At 37.3% G+C, this 27,685-nt stretch overlaps 3 protein-coding genes across 4 annotated transcripts in view; 2 read left to right on the top strand and 1 right to left on the bottom strand.

Annotated features, from left to right (window-relative positions):
- LOC124158771 (DNA damage-binding protein 2-like) overlaps positions 1-3,678 on the bottom strand; it is a 33,353-nt gene extending 29,675 nt beyond the window's left edge. The window contains exons 1-4 of the mRNA XM_046534076.1: positions 3,136-3,678; positions 2,624-3,050; positions 2,377-2,522; positions 2,093-2,254 (exon numbers count right to left, since the gene is read on the bottom strand). Coding sequence (XP_046390032.1) covers positions 2,093-2,254; positions 2,377-2,522; positions 2,624-3,050; positions 3,136-3,170 — 770 coding nt within the window. The 5' untranslated portion in view covers positions 3,171-3,678. The remainder of the gene's footprint in view (positions 1-2,092; positions 2,255-2,376; positions 2,523-2,623; positions 3,051-3,135) is intronic.
- A 526-nt stretch (positions 3,679-4,204) lies between these two features.
- LOC124158772 (ADP-ribosylation factor 1) lies at positions 4,205-6,798 on the top strand. Its single transcript, XM_046534077.1, has 5 exons — positions 4,205-4,329; positions 4,806-4,970; positions 5,133-5,242; positions 5,326-5,451; positions 5,631-6,798. The coding sequence occupies exons 2-5, from the start codon at positions 4,823-4,825 to the stop codon at positions 5,793-5,795; spliced, it is 549 nt and encodes a 182-aa protein (XP_046390033.1). The 5' UTR covers positions 4,205-4,329; positions 4,806-4,822; the 3' UTR covers positions 5,796-6,798.
- Positions 6,799-6,902: 104 nt separating this feature from the next.
- LOC124158770 (4-trimethylaminobutyraldehyde dehydrogenase-like) lies at positions 6,903-27,685 on the top strand. Of its 2 annotated transcripts, XM_046534073.1 has the most exons (9): positions 6,903-7,360; positions 7,481-7,664; positions 14,590-14,702; positions 16,756-16,887; positions 17,246-17,345; positions 22,594-22,721; positions 22,911-23,099; positions 25,268-25,494; positions 27,106-27,685. In XM_046534073.1, exons 1-9 carry the CDS (start codon positions 7,133-7,135, stop codon positions 27,323-27,325), a joined length of 1,521 nt encoding a protein of 506 aa, XP_046390029.1. In that variant the 5' UTR covers positions 6,903-7,132; the 3' UTR covers positions 27,326-27,685. The 2 variants fall into 2 exon arrangements, with proteins under 2 accessions (XP_046390029.1, XP_046390030.1); XM_046534074.1 differs by lacking the exon at positions 25,268-25,494.

Below are 27,685 nucleotides of genomic sequence, written 5' to 3'. Positions count from 1 at the left end.
ACCTTAAAATTTTGCTGTACAACATGTAGATCGGATGTCTGTCTAGTATTGTGTTTATGATAAGACTCATTTTTACTAAACAAAGATAAATTTTCCCAAGTAAAAACCAAAGTATAATAAATATAGATTGATGGCACATTAAGCAAATCTAATTTTATAAAGAGAGGTCGGCAATGGCTCCTGAATAGGGCATTACACATGGATCTTACTATCTTCTTTTGGATTATAAAAATTTTATCTAACAAGGATGATGAACCCCAAATAATTATACCATATGATATATAAGAATAAAAATAAGCATAATATACACTTTTGAGCACTTCAACACTAAGTGTGTGTTCAATAATAGACAATAAATTGTACGCAGAGTTTAGTTTTTTACATAGGTTCTCAATGTGATAGGACCAATTCAAAAGTGGGTCAATATGGACACCGAGAAATTTAATACACTCTCCCAGTTGAAGATTACGAAAAGGACTGTATTAATGCAAGAATGCAATTTGTGAAGACCTCGTGATGAAGAGGAAAAGAACAGAGTCTGAGTTTTATTCTTGTTCAAGCTAAGTTTGTGGTCCCAGCACCAATGAGATATCCTTACCATGATCTCATTGCTGACCTCGACTAGGTTATTATAGCCTCGTTGGCCACTTAGGAAATTTACATCATCAGCATATAAAACTACCTTATTACTATCATTGTTGAGCAGGGTAACAGGGAGATCATTTACAAAAATTAGGAAGAGGACAGGACCCAAGATTGAACCTTGGGGAACTCCAGTAAATACACTATGCACCTCAGAGATAAATTTTTTTCCATCTTTGCATATTTCTACTTCTTGCTGGCGGTTGGACAGATAGGATTTTAACCAGCTGAGTGCTACACCTCTTATACCTATACTGTGATATTTTCTAAGAAGTAAATCATGGTCAACAGAATTAAAAGCATTAGTTAGGTCAAAGGAAATTCCCAAGGCAACATGACTATTGTTCAGTTGATCAACAATAAAGTCAACTGCAGAAAAGAGAGCTTGAGTGGTTGACTTCCCTCTACAAAATCCAAACTGTGAGAGGGATATTACATGATGCTTCTCCAAAAACTCCACCAACCTAGTACAGTAAACATATTCCATTATTTTGAAAAATTGTGAAAGAAGAGATATGGGTCTATAATTATTGATTGAGTTCTTATCTCCTTTGTTTTTATACACTGGAATTACCTTTGAGATTTTTAACAATCAATAGCACAGATAATCGGGAGTATACTGTATTAAAAAACAATGACTTATAAATGGAGTACCATAGGCTTCAGGACAATCATGAGAAATTAAGTTACTTAGGAGAAACTGACTACTCATTTGAAAAAAAATAGGCTCAGACCATGCAAGTGAAGGTGACTGTCACCCTTTATGCATGCTGTGAACAGAGGCGAATCAAGAGAGGGGATTGGGGGATATAGCCCCCCCCAAGAGCCCGGAGAAATGTTTAAATTTAATCCATTTTACTTAATTGGATTAATATAACTTATAGAATAATGCAAGGATAAATAAAATATCCCTCAGAAGATCGTAAAACTCAATATTTTGAATCATTTATCTTAAATTTTTTTCTGGGGGAGAGACCCCAGCTTCAATGTTGCCAGGCTTAGGCAGTGGCGTAACTAGGAATATGCTTTGGGGGGGAATGGGATATGGCCTGGGGTGGCGACTCCCCCCACAAGGCTACTTTTTCAGGATTATTGAAAAATGACATGCCAGGATATACATTTTTCGTTATTTTGGCACTAAAAATTTAACTTTAAGCAGATTCTGTTATTAAAGTTCAAAAATAGACAATAGTTTTAAATAACTTTTTTTATATCTAAGAGGCTTTAAAGGGGGTGGGAACTGTAGATCCCAGATCCTCCCTCAAATTCCCCCCCACCCCCTCGGATATATCCCCTCATTCCCCATAGTTAAGCCACTGGACTTAGGTATTGATTAAACATAAACAGTACAGTAATAAAAAATAGGACATGACAGTTGGAATATGGTACGGCTATTTCCTGAATTTTGTAACATTTAGTATAAAGCAATGAAATTTGACAAATACTTTACCTGGGGCTGAATTCCGTGTGGGCTACTTTCTTATTATGCAATCGAGATGTCCATATCTCTTGACCCTCAAGAGTCATCATTGTGACATATCCTTTTGTATCACCAACTACAACAGTTCGATTTGACGTACAAACATCCAATGCAGAATAATAATCTTGATACCTGAATTATTGAAACTTGTTAACAAAGCACATTACAATTATTGACAAATCTAAAAACCATATGGTTCTCATTAATTTGAATATAGAATGCTTTGAGAGAAACCAAGACAGTCAATTCATCACCTGGAGGAGTCCATCCGAAGATAAACTTGAGAGTCTCTCCCTGAAAAATCTTGGACGCAAACAGTCCCATTGACTGAAGCAGTGTATACCCTTGTAGGGTTGAGCTCATCAAATTTCATTGCTTTAATCGTGCCATCAGGTCCACTCTGTAGCCAATTAGAGAAAACGATTTAATTACTTATTCGGCGTTACGATAGGCTGCGGTAATCAAATAGAATACATACAAAGTTAAACACTGAAAACTCACACCAGGGATGAACTTATTGTCTTCGTCACCAATATTCCATAGAAACAAATCTCCGCTTTTTGAACCAACGGCAAGGACGTTGGAGTATTGTGGATGCCACCTTAAACAACTGACCTTCCTCGAAAATGGTGAATTACACTGGTAGACAAAGAAATTACGAATATCTTTTATCACTAAACTACGAAACGTTTCCCTGTATTGGTTTAGCAGCACATTTTTCTTTGCATTACACAGATAATGAATTATATTTTTTGGTGGCAAGTTGCTGGGAACATAGTTACATTTCTGCCCTTTTGTGTCTAAACCATTTCCCCCCTTAGAAAAATAAGGGGATTTTTCTTCTTTGACAGGGATGGGCTTTTTGCGCTTGCTCGTCTTCGGAGGAATGTCGAAATCTGAATCACTCTCCTCATCATCGTTAGTCCTCCTGAGAGAGTAATGAAAATAATAATTATTGTCATTGATGATCAATTTTCTTGTGGCAAATTATATAACAACTATGGAAGCCTTACCTCGCCTCAGTCCTCAGATTTTTCTTCGAGGGCATTGTCCAACCGAACAAGCGAGCTCATTCATAAGAAGTTCACGAACGCAGAGCGATAATGCGAAGTAAAAATCGCACAAAAGATCGACAAACAATTTGACACTACATTAATTAATAATCAGGTTACGAGGGACAGCATGTGAAGATGGTTTACTTCTCGTAGCGCGAAATTTCCTCCACAAGAATGAAAACATTAATAAATGAAAATCATTATGCGATATAGCGCTCTGGCGCACATGTCGCGCACTTTTCGGGAACACGAAGAATAAAATAATTCAAAATTAAATCTTGAATCGAAATACTTCGTTTATTATGAAGTCAGCGGAATTCATAATCTAGACAGAATTCCTTAAGTTAGTAGTAACGGCTGCAGGTGACAATTTCCGTACACTACAAGTCGTTTGGTTGATAAATTAATACGTTCCGCGATGAACGTAATTAGCGCTACTCGATCGGGGCGTCATAGCGATAATTAATTAGTTCATTAAATCCATTGGACTTATTCGACTTATTATTTATTTAAAAACGGCAAAGGAAAGTAGTACTGAGTCATTATCAAAAGGATTTTCGTGAAGCTGATCTTGAAGAATTATCGTCGCGTAGGTGAAGAAATATTGGCGATTTCTTCAATAGGTCTAAATATTTAGAATAGAATAAAATAAAAAAAAGAGATTCATATTTTGAAAAACGAGCAACTGAGAGAAAAATAATGCCTTTGAAATTTAAAATCACTTAGTTGAGGTCACACATCGATAACATTTTCCGGCAGCCACCGTAAAGACTAATCAATCGATGAGGAAATGCTAACAATAGCGAAATTTGTAAAAATAAAAGAATTATAAGTAAAACTGAAGAAATACATAATCAGGAATAATTCTTCATAAATAATACGTAATAATTTAGCTATGCTAGGCCATCTCGCATTCTCAAAGCTCGCCCCAAAACCTGCGCTCACGAACCTGAGCGCTACCTAGCGGAAAATTTTGTGCTCCTAACCACGTGACTTTTGTCTGTCCAATTACGTCAATTGAGAGACCCCTGTACGTGGCAAAGTGCACAAATTCTCTTCCACGTCCGCCATTTTGACGTTTTTACAGGAGTCATCGGTCTGAGAAATTCAGTTCGTACAACTTAAGAGGACCTTTTTCTTACCAGTGAAAACGTAAGAATACCATCAGTGTATTTTTTAAATTTATAAGTTGATATTAATACGTGAAGATTGTTTTATATATCTATGAATTCCATTCGGCTGTACATAGCCTTGCGTTGCTACATTTGTTCCGGTTGTTAAAGCTCTTCTGTGTTTTATACGCCCATCTGGACGGTTTGTAGTGTGTCGTATGTGTTATGTGAAATTGTAGCGTGTTGTTTCAGTGTAGGTGAATATATGATTTGACGTATTACTATTTACTCAGCATACGCTGGCATTATACCGGAATACTTAAAAGTCGCTGAACACTTTTTGTGCCTTATATTTTGTCGGTCCGTCATTAGTGGTTCAGTGTTTAAGGTTTTATGACGCATTGAGATCATAGCTTTCAAGAATTTGGTGAATGTTGTGCCTGCACTTAGCTGTTGTCAATGTTTCGCTATGTTAAGGATTGTCATTTTTTGTTACATATTTTGTTTTTCTTTTAGGCTAAACAACTACCACCATGGGTAATATGTTCGCAAACCTATTCAAAGGCCTTTTTGGCAAGAAGGAAATGAGGATTCTTATGGTCGGTTTGGATGCCGCAGGAAAGACTACAATTTTGTACAAACTTAAATTAGGAGAGATCGTCACAACAATTCCTACTATCGGTATGAGAAATTCATAGTTATTTATGAAATTGTCGTTTCAGTATTCTAGCTGTCAAATTTCTTTGAGCGTACAATAAGGTGAATGACTCATAAGTCGTGACGTGGAGGGTTGTCAGATTTTTCCTAATCTAGTATTTTTTTATTTTATTTGTTTAATTCTAGGATTTAATGTTGAAACTGTTGAGTATAAAAACATTAGTTTCACCGTCTGGGATGTGGGTGGTCAAGATAAAATTCGCCCTCTATGGAGACATTACTTTCAGAACACGCAGGTAAGGAGGGTGGAGTTGATCTAGTACTTACCTGTAATATTTTAATTTGATTGCAATGGCAATAATTAAACATTTCTTTCTAGGGACTTATATTCGTGGTAGACAGCAATGATCGTGAAAGAATTGGTGAAGCTCGTGAGGAATTAATGCGAATGCTCGCCGAGGATGAACTAAGAGATGCAGTCCTGCTTATCTTTGCTAACAAGCAGGTATGTAATTACCTTATGATATACATATTCACATTTGTAATGATAGTGGGAGCTGTATATCTGTCTACCTTCTCGCTCCTCATTTTTGTTTCCTACATCTGTTTACCGATTTGTTGAAATTAATAATATTTGTTTATAATTTTCCCGGTCCCCATTCATTTTCATTACTTCTCTTGTAGGATTTGCCCAATGCTATGAATGCTGCCGAAATAACTGATAAGCTGGGACTTCATTCACTGAGGAATCGCAACTGGTACATTCAAGCTACATGTGCAACCAGTGGAGATGGATTGTACGAGGGGTTGGATTGGCTGTCTAACCAGTTGAAAAATGCAAACCGTTAAATTATTCGTTAACTTTTTCCACTCGTTGTAGCCCTGCGTTGAATTGTAGTCATGTGGAGTGTGCTCCCAAAACATGTGTCCTTGTCTTGTGCGCATTCTCCTTGAAATAGCCGTTCAGGCTCAGGCTACATTCAACCAGTGGGACTAGATGAAGGTGGGAGTTGGGGTGCTTGTGACATGTGTAAGCTTTCAAGAGGACTATCGTCTTGGTATGGTTGGATATGAATGACACAGCGTAAGAAGTGTGCCACAGCTGCAATGTTTACCTGAGTAAATTGGGTCTGAGATTTGTGCAAGTATCAGTGGTACTTCGAAGAGAGAAGAATGTGTGCCTCATCATTGTGAGGCTGTGCTCAGTAACTGAGGTAATGGCACGTAACACTTCATCAGTATGTATGGTCTGCAATTACTCTTCTCAGTAGGGATTTATTTCAAGTTCTGTTTGTGTACATGCCAGCTTACGTGCAGCGTGCAGTTTCTTTCTCATGGCTGCTGTTATTATTTTGGAGACTGGGTTCCTGTGTTATCGAAAACCAAATGCAAAGTGGCAAAGGAAACTGTAGGCAACATTAACTTTGGTTCCCTCTTTTATGATTTTTGTATAAATTTGGAATCTTTAATCGAAGCTGGCATTGTTATACATACGTCTGGACATTGTTGACATTCCGGTTTCCCTTGTGCTGTAAGTTATCATTGCTTGAAGTGGGTTTGCAGGAGAGTAATGTAAATTGTTCATTTAAATGTTGGTGGGTTCAATTTTGAATAAGCGCGATATTTTTCCTATTCCTTCTCATTTAAATCTATGCATAAATTTTACACTTAACGGGAAACGAGTTGGGCCACCACTAGCAAGTTGTATTGGAACATTTCCACATTAATTAGCAATGTATTCGGATTGGTTCAAATCTAAAGTTTGTTTAAATGTTCCTTGCATCTCTTTTGGAGACCTTCTGAAATTATGTAACATGCCAAACTTGTGAAATATATTGTATTTGTGCTTGAATTGTAATTTTTCAATTACCCTGATCCTTTCATTAATTTGGTAAATTGTGATGATTATGAGCTGTATTGCATCGATCAGACGTAGTCTGCGTTGGGGTTGATATCTCGTTTCAGGGCCACGTCGTTCAATTCGCTGTGCTTGACACCGTCATGGCGTTCCGAAGCAGTTAAAAACTTGAGCGACGTAGTCAAATCAGTATCATAAAAGGATTGCGAAAGAGTTCGTTCGCATCCGTTGCCCGCATTTCATTCCTTTGCATGTGTTTGCTTATTATTTTGTAGAATATCGAATGGGTTCTCGGGATCAGGGTATCTCCACGTAGCATCTACCCGTAATGGAGGCGCGACGAGCATTAATTCGTAAAGCGGTGAACGCCTGTTGTGGCCGACAGGGATTTAATTTTGTGGACGGCAGGCGATGCGAACCGACTGATTCGACAGGGCAAATAAAAGTCACTGAGCCAGCTACTGGTTTACCTCTGTGTTCTTTTGGTTCATCCGGCGAACGAGATGTGGCGGATGCCGTGGCAAGTGCTAAGGCAGCATTTGCTCAATGGAGTCAGGTATGGAGTGCTGTTAAGTATTCCTGTGCACACCTTGATAATGATCAATCCTATTTTTAAATTAGGTTTTTAGTTGCTGCGGACACTATTAATTCAATTCTTAATGATCGTGCTTTGCAGATGGCATGTACAGAAAGAGGGCGTATACTGATAAATGCCGGCAGTAAAATTCGGGAGAATCTCGAATTTCTCGCTCACCTGGAAGTTAAGGATAATGGAAAGCCAATTTGGGAGGCTCGGGTGGATATATTGTCGTGCGCCGACGCCTTCGAGTACTTCGGAGGAGTGGTTCCATCGGTCGCAGGTTCAATATGTTTTTTAAAACTAACCGAAGCTTTTGCTATGGGGATTGTAAAGTCAGTAGATATCGGCATGCAAGGGCAACATATCAGTCGAAGGTCATTAACACTCATTGGTGAAACTTAACTATGATGTCATACACATTGTTGATCATTTATGAGGAAAGTATCAGTGATTTTTCTTTCGTTTCTTCATCACTACCCCAATTTAGCTGTACTGCTGTGACAAAGGCGGAGAATAGAATTTTGAATATTGTTATCCGCTGGTAAATAGGTTTGGTGGTAATTCACTTCCTGTGTAAAGTAAATATATTATGCAAGCAACTAAATATAAAATTAAATGCCCACTGTGGATGAAATGTCATAACTCATATTGATCACAAACACTCCAGGGCCAGGCTGTAGTGCCTGGGCAGCTAAGGGACTTCAACCGGTCTAGGGCATTTTCCAATTCTCCTCTTCATCTTTAAAAATACTGAGAATGTGGCACCAATCTACTCTCCTCCCCTCTAAGAGGGAATCTGACTGCATTTGCAGGTGGCTGTCCTTTATCCAGCTGGAAAAGGGATGGTAACTTATTTCAATCACGACAATGTTTATGGATCTTTGCCTATAGGACTTTGTCTTAGTATTTCCATTAGCTTTTATCTGATTTTACCTATGCTAATATGCCTGGAATTCATACATTCACATTAAGGTTCTCCTTCATTCAAACATCTAATATACATGTCTTCCAGGCATCTGGGTTTAACCGTGTAGGAAACCCAGAAGCCATGGACATATGAAAATCAATGAGGTGGAAAATTGTGAGTAAGGATCTAATATACATACTAAAACTGATGATGAATTTTCCGCAAACTTTAAATTGCCTGATGAGTTGCAACTTATTATATATTCTGTGGACACTATGGAAAATACACACTTATGAACATGCAAAAGTTAATTATAACATGCTTGTTTTTGCAAAATTTTGTGGAAAATGCAAATAATCATGAATGCTACACCTAGAGTTAAAAGTATCAGGCTTATCACTTGTAATTGGGTGGATAGGAAAGAAGAAAAAAAATCTCTCTAGCACATTCCACACTTCATGTCAATTGTTTTGACAGTTGTATCGATGAGTTGAGTTATTTAGGATGCCCTTGCAAGTAAAATTGACCAACTTATTTGAGTTAACATTCTAATCATGGCATCTAAATCATTTCTCTTCCTCTGTGTGAGGAAAATACTCAGTGCAGCCCATTCTTTTCAGTGGAAAGAGTCAGAATAGGTAGTAAGGTTATGTTATATCTTCATGACTCTTTCCTGGCAGCTTCTTCATAGCCTGTCTCTTAGTAATGGATTTAGGAACTGTAGCCAATTTTAATCCTATTGCTAGGACGATTTTTATTAATTATCAAGTTAAAGAAATTAATTATTTTGGAAAAATCATGGATAGGAAGTACAACTTATCTGTCCTTCAGGAAGGAGCTATTGCATCTGCCATCTGAAGACCTATCCCTAATTCAAATAGCTGAAATTGTTTTTAAAAATGTTCTGCTGCCTCCTTTAAATATATACATATATATTTTATTTCTCCATTGATTATTCATCTTAGACTAGTGTTCCTTTATCTTATTTATCCCAGGCTAAGGGTGTGCATTACATGTGATAAATCGTCTGCAGTAGATGCATGCCTTTGTCATTTTATGCCACACAGGTCAATATTGATTTCTGCACCTTTTGACAATGGTAGGGGGTTGTACTTCATCTGGAAGAATCGCTCTTCAATAGGGTAGTCTCCTTCATCAAAGAAAACGAAAGGCATTGATTGCGATTCGTTACCCACCATTAGTGTATTCATAATATATTAAGTATTTGGTTTTAGAAATACCGGTTTAGATGAATGGCATTGGTCAATTTTTATCCTCATTTGAAATAGGCCAGATAGGCGCCCATGTGATGCCACTCCACGTGACGTCACAGGGACCTAGTTTCTATACGAGTAGAAAGGAGTTTTACATCGGCTGAGATTACCAATGCATGCATGAGGCACAGAGCTAAGGGAAACATGTCTTAATAATCACTTATTAAAACTGGCTAAGGTCGGAAAGTTTTCTTCGTTTGATAAGGTATTAATAATCCTTATTTAAGCCAAGCACTACCAGCTAGCAGAGCACTCAGCTACCTGCTAGCATCCTGCGTCGTATCAGCGCTCAAAGCCTCGCCCCAAGGTCACCTCACTTGCGGCAGCGGGAACCAGAACGACATCACACAGTGATTTCCCGGCATTCATACTCAGCCGTCGTGTTTTCGCACGCTTGAAAATTTTCACTTTTCATTTAATCGCGAAAAACAGATATGGTCATTTAAAAATCTAAAAGCGTAAAGTATGTACTCCAGGAGTAATAATCTTTCGATTTAGACAATAAAAAAATAATAGGAAACCACCCTATTCTCTGCAAAGTGGAAATGAAGCACCACTTTGTGTAACCAACTTCTGTTAGTAAATAGCTTTCCTCTGCATTTTCCAAATATATATTGGTGAGACACACCTTTCTTGGTGCAATCCCAACTTCAACAAACAATGCTTCCATCAAAACAGTCTTCTTTAACAAATCACCTCTCTCCCAAAAACCATAAGTCACTTCTTCATCTTCCTTGGTATCCAGGTGGCTATTGTTAGCCCCTGAATGCCTGGCCGTATGCCACATTCTTGGAACCAGGACTCTTCTCTAGGACTTTCACAAAAAAAAAACAACTTGTATAAATATGGTACTTATCTGAATTAGTCCCCATTTTTTTCCAAAAATGCCCATGGTAAAAGTAAAGGGGGGACTATATTCAAACACATTTTATAAAATTTTTCCTGAAACTGAAGCCTCAAAATTAGGGGTGGGGGCTACATTCAGTGGGGGGACTATATTCGGAGAAATACATAATCATTTTCAATGACTGAGTCGGTCAAATTTCTTAAACAGTGATATATAAGTTTCAAATTGGAGCAATGAATATTCGCAAAAACATCATGCTCTGGTTGAATTTTGACCCATCCTCGCCTAACTTAGTTAGTAGAACTTGGTCAGTCCAATATTTATTTCAGGATGTTGTTCTTTCAGAAAAGGCACAAGTTTCATTTATCGATCAACTCATGAATCACTTTACTATTTTTTACTGTAATACAATTCCCAATGACGGTCAACACATCTTGCTGATTAGGACTTTCACCAGAGCAATCTTTGTCATCATCCAAGAAAATGAGAGGGCAATATTGATATGCTCAACAGGAAAAGGAGACCCAGAATGCACGTCAGCATTTGACCATATTCCTTGCTGAGTTTTAGCTCTGCGTTATTTGTCAATTATATGTCTGGTTGAAGCTGGAAAAGCAGCTGTATTATGTTGTCTGTGATAATTTGTGGAAAAGAGTGCTAAAATATTAACTTGGCCACAGTTCACCTTTTGCTTAATCAAAAGTTGCTAGATATTATTTTCCAATGAAGTACATACATGTTTCAGATTGATCAATTTCTCTAAGAAAATGAATTCTTGCTTAATATTAAACTTTTGCATTATCCACTTGATGAACTAGCTAGAAGTCAGAGGTAGGTGCTCCTGAGCTAGTTGTCCTCTAAGGGATGTATGGCGAGCAGTCACTACAAAGTAAAACTTTTGAGGGGAGAAGGCTGGGGCTAAATCCCCTATGCCCCCTGGATGTGTGCCTGGTCTTTAAGTCAACATTAAAGCAATGAATGGGTTAAGCATACAGATGGGAAATAACTGAATAAATACCTTGAGCATTTGGGAATCACTGGATATTAATGGAGCGATTGGTTCCCTAGTCCAGAAAAACTGCATGACACACCGATGGAGGATCATGAGCAACTATTATTTAAACCAAGTATTTTATTGGGCTTTCTTATAAACTTGAGCTTAATTTCTTCAAAAAGGAAAAAAATGCCTCACAATTTAATAGGTCTAGATGGGCATAAATAAAATGCAACAATGACAGGGAAAGGCCAATGGATTGGAACCCCTTGAGAAGGGAGCTTGTGAAGGAGATAGAATTGAGGAGTGGGAAGTGACATGATTAGAAGACTATAATTTGAATTGTGGGTATATTTTTCTTGGTGGATACAAGGGAAGGGGTTGAAAGAATTTTTAAATCGCTAGATTGGTGGTAATGCCAATAATAATGAAGTTGCAATGCAGAGGTTATCAAATGGTAGTCAGAAATTGTTATACCCTTTTTCCAAACTGACGGCGGCTGACCTTGAGCTTGCTTAAAACCCACCCACTCTTCTAGCCAATCGCAGAAGAGCGACAGAAGAAAATGTGTATGAGCCCACAGTCTCTCTCCGTCGAATGCAGATCGCTCTCCAGCTAGCAGTGTTGCCAAACCGAATAGCTCAGCGTTTGTCCGAGAATCTTCCGCCGCCCCCGAAAGTACTGTTATTCCCAAGGCTGGCAATGTCGGTCGGCTGAATGGAGGGGAAAATGGAAGGGGATGGAGGAGAACGGAGAGGTGGAAGGGGCAGCGCTTCTGATTGGCTATTTGCTATTTTCCACCCAGCCGCCATCAGTTCGGAAAAAGGGTATAGCTACCTATAATTTCTATACTGATAAGTCATCCTTAACAATACCATCAGCCCTCACCTACCGAATCTAGTTGCTCGTCGTTACATAATAGTTTCTCATTGTCTTCCTTTCTTAATGCCAGCCTAGTGCATCTACTTTTTTGTTGTCCCTCTAAAAGGTGGAAGCTCTCTTTCATTTGATCATTCCAGTAATAAGTATGTTCCTCTATAAGATAGAATTTAGCTCTTTCCTAATTGCTTGAGAATTATATTTTCTCTCAGCATTCAGCAGAAATAGAAAATGTCACCCACTTTTGCTACCATTTCTTCAATATGACGCCTACTCATGCTATCATCTTGTTATCTCATACTTGTACCAATTACTTCAGCATTATTTCCTTGAAACTGTTTTCCCTAATCCATTTTGTATCAAGTGCCTGCTAAGATCCCTCTGACTGATCAATACTTATAGTGTACAGGCTTCTGGAATGCTATGCTAAATATTTTCTGGACATACTTGAAGTAGGTGATGATGGATAATTTTTCCGTTGTGGAATTTTCATATGCTCTGTTTTACTGGACCCTCGTCTCTTATTACCCCTCTTTGTGGCAAGGGACCGCAGTCATACAATTGTTCATTCAGTTAGTTTGCGAAATAAATACATATATGGTTCTTTCTCAAAAAATATAAATTAAGAATTGAATTCTTTGTCTTTTGGCAGCGTTTACAATTTTTAAACGAAATTCTACCATAAATATTAACTCATATCTTGATTTCAGTATAAAATCAATATGGAAATTGTTAATGCATTAAATTCGTTAATGCTGATTTCAAAATTTTTTCATTCGTCAAAATTCGTCAAAATTTTAAAATTCTCAGAATAAATCGAGGAATTCAATTGGAAGTCAGCAATTTTCGTGCAAGCAACAATCATCCATATAGCTAATTCAGATGAACAAAGCATGAGTTGACAGCGAACCAATGCCGCTGGTAGGGTTATAAACCACGAAAGGAGGGAGACCAACTACCCTCAGAGTCCAAGATAATGCAAAATGCTGCCCACTAGGAAGGATCAGAAAAGGTTGGCGTTGAGAGTGTTTGATTATCTGCAGGACCTTTCATAACATGTCCAACATAAATGCCCCATACAGAGGGGACTGAAAAGTCTCATGGAGCGCAGTCCCGCATTCATGTTAAGGAGAGAACTCCACCATTTTGAAAGAGTTAAGGAAGTTAAAAATGACCCTCGAGAAAATTCATAAGAGTACTTTTTTTTAGATAAAACTACTTATTACATCTGCAAAGCATGAAAACCTCTATAGCAGCTGCTGTAAAGTCAATACTTATGCAGATGGCGGAAAAAGCATCAACCAAATTTAGTTCTCTTATGGTAGAAGACCTCAGCGGAAAAATAGGTATTTGAAAAGATCTCAGTTTTTGATCCCCAAGAAGTTCCGTCTACAGACATGAACCCTGACTTAAAAACAAAAAATTCATGGCCTGGAATCAATGGAGACAGAGAAGTTGGGGTTGGGAGAATTACAGAAATTATGTACTACAAAAGCAAAATTCCCTGGGTTCAGTGGATGTAATCAAAGCAATCCAGGAGCTCAAATGTCAGAGACATTGTTTGCATCTAAGTGCCTTTAAGCAATTTGGATCCCTTCTGCAAACATGGACTGAGAAAGATTTCTTTCCTGCTATAACACTGTGTTAACAGATAAGAGAACAAATGTAAAAGATGATAACTTGATCACAATAGCAATATTTCATTTGAAATTACAGACATTTAAAAGTAATTTTTCTCTATGTAAGCTAGATATATGTATACGCGAAGGATAAATATGTAAAATAGGTGAATTCAGTCAATACTCCACGTATATTATTGCTTAAATTATTCCCGGTAAATAATATCCTAGATTTAGGGCTATGGGTGCACCATTGGAAGGATGGCTCTCAATCAACATCAATTATTTTGCTGTTAAAATAACACCGATTTCAGGGCAAAATAATATCGCTTTTGTAGAAAAATAACACCACTTTTGGCTATAAAATAACCCCACCTTTTGCATGTCCCTACTCATTAGTCTTCTCTAACTGCTGCCATTATTCTTCCTCATTGCTTCTACATAAGTTCCTCAGTCGTACTTGAACTAAGAGCTAAGGTCGGGGTAATATTGACTCTCTACTAATGGAAGCAGGTTTAGAAATTCCACTATAAGCCACTTGTACATACATTTTTGTGGGAGAGACGAAGAGGGTAATTCTGTGTGCCAATATTTACGTAATAGATGTTTAAAAATAATTTTTATTACTGATTACAGCCAGCTTATGTACTAATTTGAATAGTGCTGTTTTAAAATATTTTTATAGGCCAGCATATCCCAGTTGGAGGCGATAGTTTTGCTATTGTGTCACGTGAACCATTAGGTGTTGTAGCTGGAATTGGTGCCTGGAATTTCCCTATGCAAACCTGTACATGGAAAGTATGTTACTTTTTTAATTAAATAATCCATTCAAAGCATTATTGAAATGAAAAGTTTGCAGGATATTCACCAATGATGCTGATTGTAGAATGTTTCATGCTGTTCATCTAAAAAATGGAGAATTTTTTCTAATTTATTTGAAATGGCTCATTAAGTGCAGAAATTATCACTCCGTTTTGATTTTAAATAATTTTTTTGAATCTATATTTCAATTGGAATAATGAAACTGACTCAGCACTTTGATTGATGTGCTTTACAGCTGGTGAGCTACTGAGACCTTGTTGATAGACATTCTCTACTTTCAACATATTAATGTCGTCATAATGCATTTTGAATCATTTCCTCATCGTAAATAACATTTTATCATATTTAACTATAAGTTTAGTGTACTCCTAATTTTTACATGAAATCTCTACAGGTCCTTCCTTCATTTTCAGCTATCACACATGCGTACTCTTTTATCCTTAATATAATTTTGAAAAACTTATTCTTCTACCTCTTGTTTCTGCAAAAAATTGTTTATATTTCTATTTCTGGTTTTGATTTTTTTCATCTTCCTTACCCTAATTACTGCAATTCACATTTTCTTAACACTCCTCTGAAAAATATCCTACCACCTGTCACTTTTGAACAAAGACTGATTCTGATGTACAATGTGCTCTACATTGCTGTTTTTTACTTTCCAAGTGGCTAATTCCCTACTGTGAAAGCATTTTTCTGCAAAGAATTCTCTTTAGCTGTCTTCTCCTCAACCGATTTTCTTGCAAAATATCACAAGGTGTTTGAATGATCATTCACATTTTATTTTCTTCCTAATCATTTTTACGTGGTTTGTATTTGCTAAAGTAGGTTCATGGAGTATGACAAACAAATATTATTTTCATCCCTACTCACTCACCCAATGATTAAAATGGAAGTTTGGTTTGGATAGGTTAGCGTAGAGTTTGCCACCTGTGTAAGGATGTGTGTCACACATTCAGGGTTGGGGGTCTTAAGGCCGTTATACACGGTACACGGACTTGCGCAATCTGACATACTTGCAAAGGTGCAATCAAAATTGTGTCGTGTAAAGCTGTGAATTGCTAGAACACATGCGAGAATGCGTGGATGCAAGACGGCAAAATAGCCCCTGTTCTAATTTCGTCATGCATTCACGCAATTCCATGCCATTTTAGGAATTAAAGGCCGTTTTACACGGGGCACAGAATTGCACGGGTTAGAGCTGCATTTATTTCTAATATGGCGTGGAATTGCGCGAATGCATGAAGAAAATTAGAACAGGGGCTATTTTGCCGTCTCGGATCCACGCATTCTCACATGTGTTCTAGCAATTCACCGCTTTAGACGACGCAATTTTGATTGCGCCTTTGCACGTACGTCAGATTGCGCAATTCTGTGTACCGTGTAAATTGACCTTTAGAGGCGTATCTTGGAGTTGAGTCTAGGTGGGGTTTTAGGAGCAACTAATACTGAAGGGTCTGGGGGGTATGGAATACCTACCATGGTAAAAGGGGAGATACAGCTGTGCCCTCTTCCAGAAAAAAATTTAAGATAAATGGTTCAACATGTCGAGTTTTACAGCAGTGTAAATAGTTTGATGTTTTGTTTGTGAGTCATTCGTCCCTCTAATATTAATTACAAAGTTTGTCACATTAAAAAGGTTTTTAAAAATTTCTCTTAGCTCTGGAGGGGGGTTTATCCCCCAAAATCCCCCCTTGCTGCACCACTGGAGGGTCCAGTTTCTTTTCTCGAGTCATCTCATCATTCAAGCATTTTATTTTGCATAGCTTATTTATTCATCCCCACCTGTCTCATTTATCATGTTGTATCACATTGTGACACAAGACCTATCTCTTCATTCTATCTGTTATACCCATTCTAGGGGTTAGATGGAAGATGGGACTTTCTAGTCCCAATCTCGCCCAATAAAGACGTATTATTATTATTATTATATTATTATTATTATTCTTCTATCTGTTATACTCCCAGCTCACCTATTACCTACCTTTCCTTTTGTAAAGGTTTTCAGCTAACCTCCTGCACATACTTTCAGGTAGCTCCAGCTCTGGCATGTGGTAACACGTTTGTGTACAAGCCATCCCCTTTGACGCCGATGACTGCCCTTGCACTTGCAGACATTTTGATTGAAGTTGGGGTTCCTAAGGGATCTTATAATGTTATACAGGTAAGTCTGGTGCGAAGGTTTGGGGAAGATTTTGTTTAAATCCCCCATGTATCCCTACTCAAGCGGCCTAATCTAATAACAGTATTCTCAATTGTTCCAGTTAAATTACCGAATTTCTCCGAATATAGCCCCCCCCCCTAATTTTGAGGCTTCAGTTTCGGGAAAAGTTTAAAAAATGTGTTTGAATATAGTCCCCCCTTTTACTTTTACGACAGGCATTTTTGGAAAAAAGGGGGGACTACGTTCAGATATATACGGTATTATCCAGGCGAAACATGCAAAGTTATTGCCCCCTATGGTTTCACCTTATAGGCTATTGAATTCCTGTCAAGACTTAACATAAATGTTTAAATTTCAGGGAGATGGAGAGACTGGGTCCTTGCTTTGCCACCATCCAGATGTTGCTAAAGTATCATTTACTGGATCTGTTTTAACCGGTTCCAAGGTCATGGCTGCTGGTATGAGCTTCATAATATTGAATTGATTTAAAGTTTAATTAGGGGGGCAAGCAAAAACACAATATGTTGTTATATCAGGTAGAAGTTGTTATGACTAATTACCTTTCCTTAAATGTTGAGTTATCAATAAATAAGTACTTGTAAGGCATTTTGCCTCATAATTCTGTTGGGTGGTCGCAAGCATTTTTGGACCAGTTTTATGAAAATCGGTTATATATTTATTTAAGCATCCCCTCATGAGTCAAATTTTCATATTAGTTTAATATCAAATATTAGTTTTGATATCTGTGATTAACTTAACTGAAATTTGAAACTTGCTACATTTACCCAATCGAAAAAAAAAATAATTTCATGGATTACCTATATTTTTATACGCAAAGCGAAAAAAAAGATGTTGGAGGCAGCATATTTCCATCCTAATGGGGGGAATAGCCCTAAAATTTGATCGAAAGAGACATGCAATCTAATCATGACCATTTTCAAGCAAAATTTTACTATGTTTCTACATCACGTCTTCCTTAATCTGTTGCACAAATTCCATTGAAAAACTTCATTTGAAGTTGGAAGGGGCAGGAAATGGAGTAGAACTGAGTGTATGATAGGCATAGTTGGGTGTTTGGAGTAGAGTAGAGGGCTAGGGAGAGGAAAGAGCAAATAATCCAAAGTTTGTTAATTAGATGACAAATAATGAAGACTAAAATTAATAAAACAAAGATTTGGTGATAGTATTTAGGTGCCATTGTGTATGTTGACAATCAAACTCTAAATCATGTGTTTAACACTTTGACTGCGACTGTTCAGGTGCCCTATGATCCAAAAATGCGGAATTTTTTTTTCTCGCCAATAGGTTTGAAATTGGATGTAATGAACATCCAGTATCACCAAACTAAAATTTTCAATTTTTTTTTCGGTATAATTGGATAATTTATTTTCCACGTCGATCGACGTGGTCCGCCGTTGACAATGGCCCGTGGTTATGCAACCCGTATTACAGAAGGTTGTAAATTTTCTAATGCATAAATACATCTTCTTTAGTCGCTAAATATCGATGATTAAAACGAGTAGATAGTTAATCCGTATTTAATTACTACCCTCGTACCATTAACTGAATATTTGAACTCGGAATCCCACCTGATGCTCTTTTTTTATCGTACATTTTGTGCACAAAACATTTTTGGACGTTCACCTTAGATGGGGAGAATATAAATTTTGATGTTGATCTTCTGCACATATTTGAGGTAAATACCGGAATTAGGTAATTTTTATGCCTAGCCTCATTATACTTACCTTGGAAACCTATCTTAGACCACTATCTTTTATACTCCCCGCTTGAATGGTTATATACTCGATGGTTCTTGAAGAGTGGTGGAAAAGATTAGAGGTATATTACAATTCATGCACTCCTCTATGTTGAAAATACACTAATAAATTGGTAAAAGTTTAATTTGTAGGATAATATGTATTTATCTCGAATTAAGATTAACAATTTGCATTCTTAGCAAGTAAAATAATAAAAATAGAATGACTTTTACAAATGTTTTATCAGGTTTTATGACCATTAAAAAATAAAACGTCAGTAAATATACAAGAATATGATAAAAACACACACATAAACAAATATATCTAAAACATATTCTCAAAACATGATGCACGTAATTTAATCAATCATACCGTGAAACTCTTTGAAGCACTTTTCCAGGCAAAGAGGAGGATTTTCTGCGCAATCAGGGCAGTGGTATATAGTTTGCTGGCGTTTTCCTTTTTTTGTACATACACGGCAGTTTTTTTTGTTTCCTTCTATCCCCTTTAGCTGTCATGGGGTTGAACTTGGGAAATTGCATCTCCAGTGGTTGGGTTTGGGAAACGATGACGTTTTCCTGAGTCCGGCCAAAACTGACGAGTTTTCCTATAATACTGAGTCTAAAACTCTGTAGACTCATTTTCTCTCCCTTTGAATACATTTTATACAGTTGAAAGCTTTTTAATAGCATTATTTGCACAATATGGAGAGCAACCTTTTTATACCAACGCAAGGTCTTTCTTGAGGTTATGTGGTAGGACAAAAGTTGATCTAACCTATCAACACCACCCATGAATTTATTGTATTCCCTCACAGCTTCAGGAACCCTCCTTTCAATTTTCCTTTTGCTCACGCTATTCACCAACTTTCCCGAGTGCTGTGTGCTAATCATTGTCACCTCCCTTTTGTCCTTCCATTTTAGCACACAAACCCCGTCGTCGGACCATATTTCCACAACATCTCCTTTTTTTATTTTTTTTCGGAGTAACTTCCGCGGGATTACCTTTTCGATTACTCCTCAACGTGCCAGTGCACAAAATTTTATTTGCTGCTAAACTTGCAACAATGTCCACACTGGTGAAGTAGTTGTCCATAAATACACAGTGTCCTACTCCTCCATATGCCTGCAAAAGTTTATGAACAACACAGCCCGCGTGCCCAAGTCCTCCCTCAGAGTTTTCCCCGGCTCCTATGTAAACTAAAATTTTTGTGACAAGGCCAGTGGGTTCAGCCAGCATGTATAGCTTTACACCAAACTTATGTTTTTTTCCTTTGATGTACTGCCTGAAAGACAATCGCCCCCTCCATAAAATCATGGACTCGTCAATACTCAATTCTCGGGAAGGGTAATATATTTCATCCATTATGTCATCAAAATGATTTAACAGTGGCCTTATTTTCTGAAGGCGGTCAGATGAACGTGGTTTTTGTGTCCCTTCGGCAGGTGCAAAATGTAATACTCGTAAAATTATTTGAAACCTGTCCCGAGACATATGTGAGGGAAAGAAAGGGATGTTATAAAACTTGTCTTTCCGCCATTTATCCTGAATCTGAGATATTTGGATCAGTCCCATGTGCAGTAGTAGCCCCATAAACACGAAAAACTCACTCTTTGTGACAGGTTTCCAACATCCTATGCGTGCGCGAGGAGATAGCCTCTCTTTCAAGAAACAGTCCGCGTTATTATTTGTTTCTTGAATAATTTTTTCTACTATTTGGTCTGTGAAAACCAGACGAAAAAAATCCCATGGAGTGTCTCCATTTGCTTTCACTTTCAAATTCCTCTGTCTAGTGAAAGTCATTTCTGGCAATGCGGGTGTTTCCATAGACCAAGTGCGGTCAGTGCGACGCGCGTGGATAGACAAACCCGGAGTCACAGTTGAGCCATGGCTTAGGGAACTTGAGGAGCTATCACACATACCTATGGATGAATCTTCGAAAGCGTCATCATCCTCTGGATATGCGCAGTCTTCGGATTCGGTGCTTCCATCATCCTCCATATCGTCGCTACTTAGAAGAAAGCTGTCATCACTGTCCCCTGAACCGGAAATATCATCTTCCAGGATCGCTTCAATTTCTTTCTCTGGTAAATTTCTATCTCTGTATCCCGAAATTGCGTTGGGTGAAGGCATTCCTACATTCGTCGACAGAATAAAATAAATTATATAAATAAAAAACACATAGGAGGTGCTAATTTTAACAGGCAGATATTTTGTCATCAATTTTTGAAAAATGTTTGCTTTTCTTACCAAGTATTGATGAAGAGGCATTTGAAGGACCAGCTGAAGACTCTTTGGGTATAGAAACTGGATCCAACGACGAATCAGAATCTAAAACGTTAATGCAAAGAGTTAAAGAGCTAATAGTTAGTCCGAGTGTGTCCTAGCAATCTCAATTAAACAGATGAAGTAATAAAGCAATAATTACCTAGAGTTGACTGTACTTCAGGAGAAGATGATAATTTATTTTTGGAAATCCCTATTTTTTTAAATTTTTGTTTCGATGATTCCCCTAAATAGAAAATTCGTTTTTTAGCTTATAGAAAATGAAAACTTGAGAATTAGCACTTTACACAAACTATTAAATTAGGTAAAACCTTACCTAGATATTGGGGAGATATTTCTACTTGGCGTCTTCTTTTCCCCATTATGGATACCACTGACCTTATGTACTGGAGCTAAAATTGCACTGCCCGATGTCAGAACGTCTCTCCTCCACGTTCACGTCTGTTCTGCGTTCTTGAATCTAAAACTTCAGGCTAATTTTCAACCGTGCCGTCACTTTGTATTACATTGCTTCTGAATTGTTGCTCACCGACTAGTAGGTCAGAAGCACAGCTATTGTAACAAAATGTTGAATCTGTCGTGTATTTTACTGATTACAACACAGAATGTGACACCAGCAAAAGTTTCCTTTAGGACGTAATGGTATCCTGTTCCAGAAATATAAATTACAGCGAATTTATACCGACGTCCATTCTGTGTATTCTCATCTTACCGTTTCGGGTCTGAAAATATTTTCGGTAGCATTGCTTCTTCATCACGGTAGAATTTTTTGTAACGAAGTTTCCACTTTGTATTCATTGTGTACCAATGTGTTCTTTAGTACTCATAACATAGCTTTCTCAACATAATCTGAGAGAAAACCTCCGTTAACAAAATCGACGGGTAAAGCGCGATTCAACCAACAGTTACAACTGTATATATGTATACACACACAGTTGTAACTGTGGTAGATGGGGGGGAAAATATATTTATATATATATTTTTTTTTTCATCTACCACAGCACCGTCGTAGAAGTAATCATTTTGAAAGCTGTGATATTAGTCTTCACACGTTAAGAAATATACTAAAGATGGCGAAAAAAGGAGCAATGTGTCGTTGTCTCTAAGATGATCAATATTTATTATATATGTATCAGCTTACCACGCGATATGAACTATTCGTAAATATAAATTAAATTTCATAATATTTCATTTCTAAAGTTAAATACGGATTTTTTTACTAATAAATTATGTGAAACACAAATTATCTCGCAAAATGATTATATTAAATCTCAAAAGAGAGCATAAGAAAATGATAAAAGTTACTCGAGGTAATGATAAACATAACTTTCAATGTAAGAAAAGCATCTTGAAACGGATCCGAATATATGATGTCTGGGTCATACAAAAGAAGAATAATTAAGCACAAGTTGGTATATATAGAATTAATCCAATCAGAAGCCATTTCATACGCAAGTGTGTTAGCACGTCGATCGACGTGTTCCGCCGCTGGCAGAAGATCGCGACCACGTCGATAGACGTTCTCCGCAGTGAAAGTGTTAATTCTAAATTTTGGCTTGTGGTATATATTTGCACATTTTTGCACACATGCACCCTCGGACAGTACTATATCAAGATGGATTGATTAACATTGGCCTTACTTCGTTGTTATTGGTTTATTTAGCTGCAGCTGGAATAAAGAAGGTGACATTGGAACTCGGTGGAAAGTCTCCATTGATTATATTTGATGATGCAGACATGAAGAATGCAGTGAAAGCAGCACTAATGGCAAACTTTTTAACTCAGGGAGAGGTAAATGATGTTTTTGTTGTTGTACATGTCATGATTGTCTCAAGTCAAGTGATGAAAAATTAATTAATGTTATTTATTTGTTAGTTATGAATGTATATTCATTTTGATTTCTCTTGCATATTATTTTAATATAAGAGTCCAACTCTGATCCGGATCAGGTTTTCAATGTTGTGCAATATTTTGTTTTAGGTTTGCTCAAATGGTACCAGAGTATTTGTTCAAAAGGGTATCTATAAAGACTTCATGAAAAACCTAATTGAAGCTACAAAGAAATTAAAAATTGGGGATCCATTTGAAGAAGATACCACTGTAGGTGCAACCATTTCCAAAGAACATGCTGAAAAAGTCCTAAGATATGTGGAAAGTGCTAAGTCTGAGGTATGTCACAGTGATATTGAAAGATTACTCCTTTGAATGAATAATACTCATTCGTTATTGAACATTCTGCCATGAATTTTTCATTCGTTGGTAGGACGTTAAATTTTTCATTGTGTGATGCTATTTGAATTCAGGTGCTCCCACAACTTACGACCATTCGAAGTAACAAGCAAAATAATGTTGAAAAATAAGTCTTGAAATACTCCTGAAATTTATACTTGAAAATGCTGTGATAATCAAATGCACATTGTAGAAATATGTTCCTGTCAGGATATTATTCTCAGCAGCAGTTTTACACATTTTTTCTTAGTTATTAGCAATATCTATTTTAATTAATCAACCTTCAGAAATACATGTAGGTACTTCACAGAGTGAAACTACGCCAGTTGGCAAAGCAACATTTTGGACTAGATTTTAGGCTTTAGGATGATTTTGTAAATACTAGAGATGGGTCGAATAGCAGATTTCTCAAACTCGAATATCGAATTCGAATATTAAATCATTGCTCGAATATTCGAATACATACCTCGAATTTCAAATACCTCGAATACTAGAATTGCACAAAGCATATTATTTCTTTAAGCTTCTTATTTCTTACTAAGTTTCTATTTCCCTTGATGAATGTATAAATAAAAAGTTATATAGTGGAACTTCGATCTATCGTTTTTCAGGGGGGACGAGAAAAACGATAAATGCGGGAATGTTTGACTAGGTTGCCTATGCAGCAGGAAACCCAGGATTTTGGCGAGTAATTAAGATTTCCTTTAAAGGATTCAAACCGGAATTTAGCTGATTAATGGAATATTTTAATTTTATGGAAACAATTTGGGCTTATAGTTGATTCAAATCTCGTACATCTCTTACAAATATCCTAAGGGGGCACACCACCTCGCAAAAAAATGATTGCATGCCATCTCGGCTTTTACACTGCTACGATGGATTTCTGTCTGATGTATATATTCTTATCTACCAAACTCCATTTCTGCGGCACGCCGATCTGATACTCTGCTTCATCCAACTTCTTATTTTCAACAGGTAGCTCGCTTTACCCTCACTCCTACTGTCAAGTGCTAGCGGACAATCCGGGGCATTTTGCAAAATACACACGCTTCTCCACCGGATTTCTTCAATTATTTTCAGTCCATCTTTGGAAGTTCACACGAGATAAGCAGATGAATTCGAATTGCTAGCGGGGAGAAACCAAATATCCTGAGAAAATATCCCTTCGACTGTGACAATAGAGATTTATAGCATAACTCATAAATTGTAACTTGATGTACAGTGAAACCTCTATTTTACACTTTTGAATGGACCACTTACAAAAAGTGCAAAATTGAGGATATTGTAAAATAGAGTATCATTTTCTAAAGGCGGTATTGTTTGGGACCTGATAAAAACTGTGTAAAATCAGGGAAAATGTATAATGGGGGAATTTAAAATAGTAGGTAGCCAGAAAAAGGTCAGTGGGTGAGAAAAGGGGGAGGGCGTGAAACACGTTTTTATTGTTCTCGTAACTCGATATTTTTTTCGAAGCTTAAGTCTTCGTAATGCGATCCCTGCGCGAGCTGGGACCTTTTGTTTGATTTAGGAGAAGAGGAAAGCGTCAGAGTGGGTGAAGCGAGTGCTTAATGGAGGGGGATAGCGGATCGTGGGAAATGCCCTAAGGTTGCTATCCCACGGCACTGAGGTTCTCCTGGTGGGGGGAATCCGGGATTTTCGGATTTTTTCACCCAACCATTTTCGGTTCCCCTCGTCGAACTCTTTTCACCGCTCAAATCCACGAATTTGATGTAATTCGTCAACTTACGTAAAACGGCGCTGCGAGCACTAAATGACTACAGTTCTCTACATTTTTCCGAGTCAACTACCAACGACGTGCGTGCGACAGTGTATGACGCGAAATTCAAAGTATTCGAGGCAGTACTTTTCGCATAACTATTCGAGACATCGAATATTGAATACTTTCTAGTATTCGAGTATTCGCGGATACTATTCGCACATCTCTAGTAAATACCTTCATGTGTAATTTCTGACTTGCCACCAATCCAACTTACAGGGAATTTGAAGTACATATATCCTGTTTATTAGCCAAGGAGTACCTGTGATTTTGATGTTATTTCTGAATTCATACTTTAGTTGGTAAAAGAGCCTAATGTTTGTTATTTTAGGGAGCTGTCGTTGAGTGTGGAGGTGAGCGGTGTGTACTTCCGCCTCCACTAGATGGTGGATATTACCTCTCCCCATGTGTATTAACCTCCTGCACTGATGACATGAAAGTAGTCAAGGAGGAGGTGTTTGGATCCATTCTGTCAGTTTTGACTTTCAGTGAGGAGGATGAGGTCATTGACAGAGCTAATGCCACTCATTTTGGATTGGCTGGAGGTGTGTTTACCAAGTAAGTACCTACATAGAAAATGCTTGTGATATTTTGAGTTAATTATGTCCAAAGTTAATCCAAAATGTCTCCCATAAAATAAATCTAGCAATATTTGAAAAACTGGATGAACCAAGTGGATGACACATGTACCCTTGATATTCAGATGAAACAAAATTCTTTACCTTTTCTTGGATTCAAAGAAAAACACATGAAATTTAGGCCTTCAGATATGTTATTTGCTCAAAAAAGGTTGCAAGGGAGATGGTGCTTTTGAGCTCTCCTGGGATTTATGCAAGGTTAGGATCCTGTAGCTAACTTCAGTAAGTACTTTCTTTAAGCCTGGATATTATTCTTCAGGCATGGCATAACCTCTAGTACAGGTCAAAGAGAACTAAACAATCAAAATAAATATTTCACTAAAATGAGAAGGCCTTTCAGTGAGCAGTTCTTTAAAACTCTATGTTCTCATGATAATGCAATCAGATTATAATCAGGCCATACCCATAAACATTTTTGAAGTGGAGCTCAATTACTGGCAAGTGTTCAGCAAATGTGTCGGGGATAAAATAGACAGTGGTTATGAAGCAGACCATCCAAGGCTTCAGATGCCACTAATCATCAAGCCCCTTCCCTTTTTCCTCTTGTCAGTCCCTCCACCTTGCTCAGAGCTGTTGGGAACTGCTAATGCTGAGACAAAGATTACTTAATGAATTTCAATAAGAACCAGTAGCGGAGGGTACAGAAAAAACTCAAGAGGGGGCTCAAAAGATATCTTGAGCTAACTTTAATTTTGTCGTAATGACAAAATAATTAAGGCATGCAAAGTTTATGAAAGTTTTACTTCAACTTTGAGTACGGTTATTCAAGACAATGCCATTTTATGAAGTAAAAAAGTTACATCTGTGGTTCAGCAATGCGGGCAGTCCTGCAAGGGGGGGCGTGCGCCCCCTATATGTATCCGCCACTGATAAGAGCAGGACTCAGTGCCATGGTGAACGTGGGTTGGAAACAGATTCCATTCTTCCTCTTTAAAGTTAATTTTGCAACTTTCATTCTAACAACTGTTTAATGTTGCTGGACCTGTACTCTTTGATTTTGGTCAGTAATAGTCTCTAGTTCATAATCTCTTCACTCATGATAGGAATAAACATTCTGACTAGGTCATCCTTTTTATGTCCATAAGCTCTGAATTTGGATCACCTTTTGTGAAATTTTGGATTAAACTTCTTGATAATTATTTTTTCCTTGGAAACATGGGGTTATCTAGAAAATAACCTCCCAGTATTCCCCTAAATTGCAAGATTCTCTTGCCTCAAACATATTAAACTCAGTTGCTTAATTCATTTTTGGCACTAAAGATATAAACTATCTACATATGCATATCGTGTACATAGCACCATAGTCTAATTACTTATCATTAAATTATGCATTTGGGGGTTAAAATCGTAGTTAAGATTTACACATTTTTCATTATAAATTGTCCCCGCAAAATATTTGTAACCATTTAATGAGGCAATATCTACATAGACTTCACTGTTTTATTTTGATAGTATTTACTAATCTGGAAGGAGATTTAATTAATTTGTCTGTGAAATAACAATTTTTAACAATCCTCTCTTATATTTGTAGAGACATCCAAAGAGCTTTTCGTGTTGTGAAACGGGTACAGGCTGGGACTCTGTGGATCAACACGTACAACCTTTACCCTCCTTCTCTGCCATTTGGAGGCTACAAGCAGAGTGGCTTGGGACGAGAAAATGGCACGGCTGTTTTAGAGCAGTATACTCAGACAAAGACTGTGTATGTTGAAGGTGGTGATGTCGACTGTGGGCCTCTGTACCAGGAATGAGATGTTGGTGACAAAGAAATTTGTTGATCTGAATTTGGAGCATCCAAAAAAATCATGCATGGAAGATGATAATAGATGCTGACTTTTATTTTATCTTTAGGTACATAAATATTTGTTCTACATACATATCATGAGCATTGATCTAGATTATGAATTGGAGTATTTTATGATTATGCTAACTTTCAAATATGTACCTAATCACTGGAAAAGCATTTATGTAATACATATTTACAGGTTTAACTTTAAAACTGTATGCATATTAATGGCAGTAACTGTGTACCTCAAGATTCTGGGCTGTGAAATGATTATTTTTTCCAATCATATGTTGAATAGTGAAATAAAGTGTACGTATACAGCTTA

This window comes from Ischnura elegans, chromosome 5, assembly GCF_921293095.1.
Source record: "Ischnura elegans chromosome 5, ioIscEleg1.1, whole genome shotgun sequence".
NCBI lineage: Eukaryota > Metazoa > Arthropoda > Insecta > Odonata > Coenagrionidae > Ischnura > Ischnura elegans.
Note: the sequence above shows the minus strand (reverse complement) of the source record. Positions and strands in the feature narration are given on the sequence as shown.